The 10,463-nt window shown below is 37.0% G+C and overlaps 1 protein-coding gene across 1 annotated transcript in view; it reads left to right on the forward strand.

The window, feature by feature from the left end:
• Positions 1-1,232, forward strand: part of pkd1b (polycystic kidney disease 1b) — a 38,951-nt gene extending 37,719 nt beyond the window's left edge. Inside the window, exon 42 of the mRNA XM_048171253.1 lies at positions 229-1,232. Within this exon, the coding sequence (XP_048027210.1) occupies positions 229-969 (741 nt within the window). The 3' untranslated portion in view covers positions 970-1,232. The remainder of the gene's footprint in view (positions 1-228) is intronic.
• The last annotated feature ends 9,231 nt before the right edge of the window (positions 1,233-10,463 follow it).

The raw sequence follows: 10,463 nt of genomic DNA on the forward strand, positions 1-10,463 counted from the left end.
TGTAATAATATTTCACATTATTACTGTTTTAATTGTATTTTTGATCAAATACATGCAGCCTTGATAAGCATAAGATACTTCTATCAAAACATTAAAAATATCTTACCGACCCCAAACTTTAAAATGGTAGTGTATATATATATATATATATATATATATATATATATATATATATATATATATATATATATATATATATATACTTATTCGATTTTATTTCCTTTGTAGTTTAGACACAGAGTCAAATTTGAGGGAATGGTTCCTCCACCCTCCAGATCCTCCCAGGGCTCTGAAGCCTCTAACTGTTCCATCCTGCTCAGTCCCATCGGGCCCCGCCAGGCATCCTCTGCCTCCTCTTTGGCCTCCGATTCATCTGTCATTTCAGACAGTTTTGACTTTCACCATTATGTGGACCGTCTGCTGCCCTGTGTTGACAGTCTTCTGGCAGGTTTCGACCGCGTCAACCAGCTGACAGAAGAAGTATATAACTTTGAGCTCCAATTTTCACAAATCCAGAGCAGAATCTCCCAGAGAAGAAAGCAGCTTCAGCAGGTGACCTTTGTGGGACGTGATCCAACACCTAAGCCACCACCGCTCTCTCGACATCCATCTACTTCTGTTTTGGAATGTAATCCCATTCCAGGTTCTCTCCAAAGTGTCATTAATACCCTTCCACGACGCCGCGCTACCCACTCAGAGTCCTCCCTTATGGGGTCTGCTACTCAGTCAGGTAAAATAATACTTTCTGCACTGGATGGAGGGTTGAATAGTCTAAACCCTAGGAAAATGTGTGTCCCAAGACACAGAGCCTGGAATTCAGTCACCTGCCATTCTGCCGACAATGCTCAGAGGTTACCTGCATCTCACAGCACTGTGGCCTTGCCAGCAAGACCCCGGAGTGAAGACGGAGACCGTGAGCTTGTATGCGACAGCCTGCCGATTAAGAGACGGGCATGGCACACTGAATAAGTGTAGCAATTTTCATGCCATTATTATGTATTATATGTGGATAGTAATTTTTATGTTTTGACACAGTGAATGCACAGTGTGGTAGTCACAATCACTTCAATTTTGGGAATTTTCTACCTCTTAACTGGTGCTTTTGCACTGCTTTTCATGTTTGTTTCCCTTTGGTTTCACCATGTTCAGTCTCTGCGGAACACTATCTTGTTGTATATTTAAGAATCTTTTTTGTCAATAAAATGACACGGCCATCCAAACTGTGGCTTAAACATTGGAGTATTTGTGTTTCATTCAAAAAAGTTAGTAGAAATTATTTGAGCAAAAAATAAAATAGACTCTTTATAGCTTCCTTGATTTGTTAAATATGTTAACTTTATTGAAAAAAAAAAAAAAACATTGTATCATTTGTTTTTTTCCCCCCAATTTAATCTTAAATTGAAGTTTAATTAAACCCTTAATCCTTTTTACAGCAATTAAGTCTGATAACCGCAAAAAAAGTGTATTCTTAAATAGTTGTTTCTAATTTTATTTGCAGTGTCTAAAACCCTTGAAAGAAGATACAAATATCCCTTAAGCAAAGAAAATATATTTCCTTATATATGAACAATCAATATATTAAGATTATTTAACCTATATTGAAACTATACAGAATAATATATTTTGTTATTATATTAACACATAAAGAATTGCCACTTTTCATATATTGAAAAATATGACTCTATATTTACTTAATAATAATTTACTTCAATAATACACTTCATAATAAAAAGAAGTACATGTGTGGTACTGTGTATAAATATATTTGATATATATATATATATATATATATATATATATATATATATATATATATATATATATATATATATATATTCACATTTATATGGGATATGTATGTGCAATATATGTACACAATTATATTCTCCTCATAATCATGTACATAATATATTTTCTATTTATATTCGTAAAATCTAATTTCACCTACCATGTTGCCATGATTTTAAAAACATCAAATTGTCCAAAATTGTCCAAAATTTTATTATTTGTTTTCAGTAAACACTTTTTTTCTTATATACCATCACATATTTTCATATATGAAATTTGTAACTATGCAAAGCATAAAGTGAGATAAAAGTTTATGAATATGTGTTCATGTAAACCCAAGCGCTAGACATGAATTGAGTGTTTTAGTAAAAAATATAGAGCGCAGTTTTGGTCTTGAATTTTTATATGTATCTATATATAACCATACGTGGTCCATGTATATATTGCAGTATATTGAAAAATATAAGCACTATGGAAATTATGTAATATATCACATTATATTTTCCAGTATATTCCTGTATATTTGTTATAACTTAAGGGATAGTTGAAAGGAAATTGAGAAAGGGATGTAAGGTAATTTAGAAAGGCATAGTTGACACAAAAATGACATTCCCGTCATCATTCCCACTGTTGTTCCAAACCCGAATGACTTCCTTCTCTGAAAAAGATATTTTGAAGAACGTTGGGAACCAAACACTTTTGGTTACCATTGAACAACCCTAATGCAACCACTAGATGGCAGTAACACCAAACTAATATTCTGAGAAATATAAACAGGCTTTGCCTTCCAAGTCCTGATTTCAGACTAAGATCTAAGATCAGCAGCCAGCTGCAACAAACCACAAAAGCTAAGAAAACCCTAGTGCTAATACCCGTACGATTATTACGAAAGGTTTTTCTCGACTTAAGGGGTTTATGATGCTGCTATGTCCTCACATCAACTTTGAAGCAGAACAACTTGCCTTGTGCCTTCAATAAATACCTGCAGTACTATTTTTAATTATAAAATATATCAGAAGTATCATGGTCAAGCATCTGTTTTAATGCTTCCTGATCATGTTTGCAGTTCAGCAGTATCTGGTTTATTTGTATGATAAAGCAGCACTGATGAATAAGAGCTTCAGGGTGAATGTGAACGCACATTAAACACGTCTCCAGCAACCCAACGACAGACGCACTAAGCAGATTTAAGAAAGAGCATCAGGAAGAGAACACTCCATACAAAGTCCCTTTTCTCTCTTTCCCTTTCGTATTATATAAGAGGCAAAACCCAGCGCATGTAGGCATGACGTAACCTGACACAGTCTGCCCTTCCTCGTGTAAACAGCCTGCATCCCTAAAGGCTTGACCCAGTCCCAAGACCTCCTACCTCCCGCAGCCTGTCTGTATCTCAACATCCCTAGAAGTTCCTCCTCATCATGGCCCCCCTTTGCGTCTGAGCTACTTATTGTTCGGAATATTCCCATACAGCCATTCATAAACACTCTGAGGGTCAGGGAGTGCATTACAGTTGAGACGGGGCTGGTTTTAAATGTTTTTCAGTGTGGTCATGCAGTTTTAGGCTTGTATTTCTATTTGAGAGTGCAGAAAAATATTCTCTTCAGCAATCTAAGTCCAAGTAGGTGGCTTCTTTCTTGTTTTCATCCTCTTTTGAAATCTACCACTGAAAGCAGCTCTGGAACATGTTTTACTCTCTGCACATCACGTCCCCTTCCTTGTTAAAATATATCAGTATTTTTGACTATTAAAAATACAAATTAAAAAAAAGCATAAACCTCACTTGCTTAAGATATATATTCTCTAAAAATAAATGTATTATTTTATGTAATTTTGCTTCTCAAGTAACATTTTACTGAAAAACAAGACAAAATGACTGATAAAGAGATTTTTGCAGTGTAGAGGTAAGCAGAAGATGGAAGGATTTGGAGGCCCCATTTCCCTCTTTCTTTCACTCTCCCTCTTTTCATGTCCTTACTTGACCCTCATGAGTGGAGCTGAGGAAATGTGGGGAGAGAGAGGGAGGTTCTTACATAATGGGTTTATACGTGTGCAGTTATAAACACGTGTGTGTGTGTGTGTGTGTGTGTGTGTGTGTGGGAGGAGGTAGAGAGACAGACAGACAGAATGGGGATGTGTCACAGTCAGTTTCTGTGTGCTACAAACAAAGCAGTGTAAAAGCCAGGGGGTCATGATCAAACACAAACCTGGTTATTTTCATTGCTAATAGGACATAGAATGAGATCAGTTGTGGGATGCTTTTTACTTATAAACCTGAAATCTATTTTTATACAATATAATTTTTTTTTTAAATTGATATATAAAATGATTACACAAATAATAATTTTATATATCACTAAATATGCTACATATAAGTTTCATTTTTAAAAGTTGCAGTCAATATTTAATATTGACTGCAACTTTAAATAATGAAACTTATATATATATATTCATAAAGCTTCGATGCTTCATGAAGCAGTGTTTTGAAATCGCCCATCACTACATATTGTTGAATAAAATTGTTATTTTGTTTTTTGGAGCACAAAAAGTATTCTCGTCGCTTCACAACATTAAGGTTGAACCACTGTAGTCACATGACCTGTTTTAAATATGTCTTTAGTAACTTTCTGGGCATCTGAAAGTGTTAATTATCTTGCTGTCAATGAAGGCCTCACTATTTAAACTTGCAGTCAATAACTTTAAATAATGAAACTTATATATAGCATATATAGTGATATATAAAATGATCATTTGCATTATATTAAGAAAGAATGTATTAAAAAAATTATATTGTATTGTATGTATATATTGTTGATATGTGCAGTCATGACCTAGGCGGATTACTGAAATAAAGTTAGTATTCAGCTGGCCATGTAATCTTAACATGTTGGCCACATGAGGCAATCTGCTCCATGTCTTTTTGTAGGCTACTTTAAACAACAGAAGAAAAAAAAAAAGAGAGAAAAGAATTACTGTGAGCACCTTTAAAGGGTTAATTATGTCGTTCCACACCCATAAGACCTTCGTAACACAAATTAAGATATGTTTGATGAAATCCGATGGCTCAGTGAGGCCTTCATTGACGGCAAGATAATTAACACTTTCAATGCCCAGAAAGCTACTAAAGATATAATTAAAACAGTTCATGTGACTACAATGGTTCAACCTTAATGTTAGTTTTGTGTGCCAAAAACAGTTTGATACATGCTTCGAACCACTGATTCTAAACAAAACATTTGTAAAGCTTCGAAGCTTCATGAAGCAGTGTTTTGAAATCGCCCATCACTAGATATTGTTGAATAAAGTAATTCCTTTTTTTTTTTTTTTTTGGTGCACAAAAGTATTCTCGTCACTTAATAACATTAAGGTTGAACCACTGTAGTCACATGAACTGTTTTAAGGTCTTTAGTACCTTTCTGGGCATTGAAAGTGTTAATTATCTTGCCGTCTGAGCCATAGGATTTTATCAAAAATATCTTAATTTGTGTTCCGAAAATGAACGAAGGTCTTATGGCTGTGGAACAACATGAGGGTGATTAATTAATGACAGAATTTTCATTTTTGGGTGAACTAACCCTTTAAATATGAAGATGTGCATGTAAATCAGTATGGACTTGTTTATTTGTCAAATGATTGCTGGAATGAGAAAAGTGTGATTACTGTATGTTCAGCTCCATTACAGCATATGAAGTTTCAGTGTCTCTTTACTCTTGATTACAGCATTAATGCCTCCGATAACATTTATCTAGTAGGTTTACCTCTGTTTATGAACACCCCAGCAATGCATTGGGTGTCTTCACTATGTAATAATGTTTAAATTAATTATTTAATACAATGTACATTATACTTTTTTATGTAAGGCCATTAACAGGCAGAGGCCTGTTAATTCAGACATAACACACTGGCTCAACCAATGGTACGAGCTTGAGGAGGAGCTACCCGTTTGTCTGAAAATGTCAGGCGAGGAAAGTGTTTAAAACTTGCTTGGAAAGTGTTTAGCGGTGCAAAAATGAAACTTGCAAAAGAGAGAGAAAGAAAGAAAGGGGGAGAGCACTCTGGGGTCACAGTCAGTTGTTGTAGATTCAAAGTTTTATTGCTTAAAGACTTATTAGAAATCTCAAGAATGTTTCTCACTTAAGCAAAAGTTTTCTTTCAATCTCCATTTTGTCTCATTCCTCTCTAGGAGAAGCAATTGAGGTATTTTTTTCTTTCTTATGGGACGTTTCCCTGCTGCTGAGTGGAAAAATCCTGTGGAAGTGGAATATGAGAAAGAGTAAGAAAAACATAAGAGCAGCAAAGACATGGGATGAGAGGGCGGATCCTCAATGTACAGAGTCAGATGGTGATTGGCTGGGCAGAAAGCTGCCTTTGTGAGGTCACTGCCTCCACAACAGCTTCCACCCACAATGGGAATCAAGCTGTGTGTCCAGTCAGCCAGGACTTTTCACAATGAGTAACAACCATCACTAGTGTTTCAGGCAGCAGCATCCTGCAAAGACTTTCATGATTTCATGTGGGATATGATGAAGAAAGAAATACTTAAAGGCATAGTTCACCCAAAAATGAAACTTCTGTCATCATGCACTCACCCTCATTCTAAATCTGTATGACTTTCTTCTGTGGAACACTAAGAGAGACATCCCATAAAATGGAAGTCAATCACCAAAACTATTTGATTACAACATTTTTTGAAATGTCTCCAGGTTTAGAACTACATGACAATGAGCAATTGAAATGTAATTTATGGCTGAACTATCTCTTTAACCGAATCAATTTGAATGTCTATTTATTTATCCACCCACATGTTGTGTGCTTAAAGGCTGATTTATAGACCCCTTAAAAGTTTGTAAACATTGCAACGTTTCCTGGTGGGCGGGGCTTAGCTGGAGGCAAAAAGAGACGCTGGACTCAATGTTGACAAGCATAAGCCTAGCATGTTTTAGGAGGGATTTATTAAACATAGATGCAGAAGAAGGTTCAGAACTGTCCGGATATGTACAGCAACTGACTCTGCGGGACCGTGACAGCTATTTTTGTAAATTAACTTAAGTTTTGGATATTTCCTAGACAACATATGAATTACTTTCGGGTGGTAGGGCTTATTGTCTAATGTAACCTAACGCTGGGCTAACTATGATTATGGCTAGCAATGTGGATTATTTTAAGAGACCATTCAAAGGATGGCACACACATCTATCGCTGTATATTTGTTTAACATTTAAGCTAGCTAGTGCGCTGAAAGTTGGTAACTTTTCACCTATAAAACAGAAACTTGCTGATTTGTACTATAAAACCAACACACTATTACATATGCATCGATTATTTTACCTGATATGAAGTGTGCACTGCAAACACAAGTATTATTTATGATCGTCTCCGTCCAGTCTGTACGCCGTATTGCTTTCAACCACAATTATCTTTTTGATTTCTGTGAAGGAATGTCTGCCGGGATCTGGTAAAACTTTAGTTTTGAACGAAAAGTCCTGTTCCTTCTATTCTGGTAGCCAAAAACACAACCAAGACGACATTTTAAAGTCAAAACCTCAAACTTTTAGCGCGCCCGCTATTACTTCTTATTCATGTTTTGCCTCCAGCTAGAGCGGTGACGTCACAGTGACGCAGGCGATTAAGGGGTCTATACCATAGACTGTAAAAAAAGATGGACGACGCGACGCCGCTTCCTTCCATTGTATTGAACTGAAGCCAAAATGGGCTGATGAATGGGCGCTGACACGTTACGCAATACGTCAGAAAAAAAAAAGTTTGGAGCCTGGGCATGCGCAGAAGGAATCGTCGTGGAGCCGGAGGCGGAGTCGCGATATCAAACTTCCGCCCAGGCGACTGCGTCATCATTCATGTATTTTAAATAGACTATAAAAATTATACACAATTTAAAAGTCTACCTATAAAATAATAGGCTATTCTGTTTCTAGAGCAATAATATTTTTGAAACAGCAAATTCAGTAGATAAAATCAATATAATATGCCACTAGAAACAACTCTAAATCGCCAGAAACGGTCCTGCCATTTTAAATCAAGTTCAACTAACGTTACAGGAGATCGATTGCTGTAATTAGAGTAAGCTATCATTAGTTTTGTCCTGCTAATTATTATTTTATACCCATAAAAATAATAAGTAACTGCCAGATAACGATCACCTGCTTTTTCCCGACATGGTTAACATTAGGTGTGTTATCTTAACTAATAACATTTATTAATTAGCTTATAACGCCCACATTTAATGTTACAGAAAAAAGTTCAGTGATCCGTCAGATCCTGTAGGTCAGTTAGTACAGTTTACTGCTGAACAACTCATTTTGTTGGTGTTAAATAACAAAGAAATCGAAAATTAACAGTTAGTTAATACATCTTCAATCTCCCCTCGAAGCTCCGACAGTCCTCAGACAAGCTGTCAATCAACTTCGAATCACGACGACACGCCCCGTTTTTATAGCATCAAATTGCTAGCTAAAATCTAAATCATCACAAAAACGAACAATTGAATATATATCAGCGTGATAACAACTACCTTAAATGACCAGAACCATCTTTCAGAAAGTTTTATTTGAAGCAGAATTTATTTTTAAGTTTTCACTGAAGTCTCATTCGACTGCATTGAGAGGGCGGGGTTTATGACCTGTACTGCATCCAGCCTCCAGGGGGCGATCAAAGAGCCCGCGGCTTCACTTTTCAGGACGTATGAGACACACCCGGTCTATACTTCTGCGTCGAGTGTACGCCGTAGGCTGTGCGTAGCACGCGTAGCCTACGACATAGCCTGACGTGCACCTCTTCAAAAATGTAACAACGCGTTAATTCTACGCGGACCGCAAGCGCTGTGATTGGTCTGCTAGAACCCCTCCCTCGGATCAAAAAACTGGAGAGAAGAGCGAGCGCTTTCAACTTCCATATGAATGAAAAACACAAAAGTCATTACCTATTTGCCGCTTCTCTGCCGTTTCTGTTTGTAAGCTTTTCTGACAACGTACATGACGAGCTGCTTCTTCTTCGGCTTTTGTTTTGATACTCAACATGACTGCGTACACTGCCTCCTAGTGGTCTGTATGCACGTAGACGCGGACAACGACGCAGAAGTATATAAATGAAAACAGACGCATAGCCTACGGCGCAGAGGCTCCGGCGTAGGTCCGACGCTTAAGTATAAATCAGCCTTAAAGGATTAGTCCACTTTTAAATACAAGTTACGGAAAAAAACGAAACTGGCGCCGCGTTCTTTCCGTGAGTAGAATAGGGAAGGCGTAGAACATTCAGCGTAAGCGTTATGAAGAATGCGGAAGCGGAAAGTACGTTCAAGGCGATATTTTGTTTATAAAGCATAAACGGTTGTATTTTTTTCCGAAAATGGCCGATCGATTCGCTAGATAAGACCCTTATTACTCATCTGGTATCGTTTAAAGCCCTTGAAGCTGCACTGAAACTGTAATTTTGACCTTCAATCTGTTGGTAGCCATTGAAATCCACTGTAAGGAGAAAAATCCTGGAATGTTTTCCTCAAAAACCTTTATTTCTTTTCGACTGACGAAAGAAAGACATGAACATCTTGGATGACATGGGGGTGAGTAAATTTATCAGGAAAAGTGTATTTAAAAGTGGACTAATCCTTTAAGTGTAATGAATTAGTTCATAAATGATGACTGTTTGATGGTTATATGATCCTCTTGTTTAACAAAACAGCTTGGACATTCTGCAAGATAGTGAGTATATGAAAATCATACAACATGAGGATAAGAAAATTATAACAGAATTACATTTTTTTTGTGTGTAAGCTATCCCTTTTAAGGCCCCTTTAAGGGGCTGTTTACACAACACCATTTTCAACAAAAATTGTAAAACTTTTTATGTGTTTTGGACGTTCATTTACACAACAACTGCGTTTTGGGGGCCTGAAATGGCAAACTTCTGAAAACAAGTTTCAAAAGTGCACGTTTTTGAAAACGATACCGTTATCATCTCCGTGTACACACACACACAAAAAAATGTGGATTTGTGAAAGTGGTGATGGCATGCACATGTGTATTACATGTTTAGTCTATAGGCAAGCACATTCGGCGAGAGTGCTCTGTAAAAGAATGCGTATGTGCGCAGGCGCGCAGTCTTTCCTAATAAAGTGATCTCGCCTACTACTGGCCTGGCATGCATAATACATTTTCGGGATCCATGTGAATGGGAATTATTTTGACACAGTTGTCTATACAAAAAAAAAACTAAAAAAACTTAACTTTTTTTTTTTTTTACACTTTGTTGTCCTGTAAATGTACCCTATTTTAAAGGTGCAATATGTAAGATTTCTGTCCGCTAGAGGTCCTATTCAAAACAAAGGCGTAGCTTGATGATGGCAAGTTTGAGCGCGGAATCTTGGGACATGTGGTCTTCACATCACAGCCGGTGGAAACAATCGGGATAGGACTCAGGAAGAAATCATGTTCATGGATGCGATTATTAACGTTACTATAGTAATGAAGCAGAGCAGGACCGAGTGTTGTGGGAGCTGAACGAGGCCGCTGGAGCGATTGGGCAACGCACGCCTCACGAGCAGAAGAACTTTTATTATGCCACAGTCGCCGGCACTGCTTCCGCTTTTCCGGTCATGAGTATGAGGTAACACAGCTCTGTTTATCATATTAGATACATTTGAGTGTGTTGAAAATGATGTTATA

Source organism: Megalobrama amblycephala, linkage group LG20, assembly GCF_018812025.1.
Source record: "Megalobrama amblycephala isolate DHTTF-2021 linkage group LG20, ASM1881202v1, whole genome shotgun sequence".
Classification (NCBI taxonomy): Eukaryota; Metazoa; Chordata; class Actinopteri; order Cypriniformes; family Xenocyprididae; genus Megalobrama; species Megalobrama amblycephala.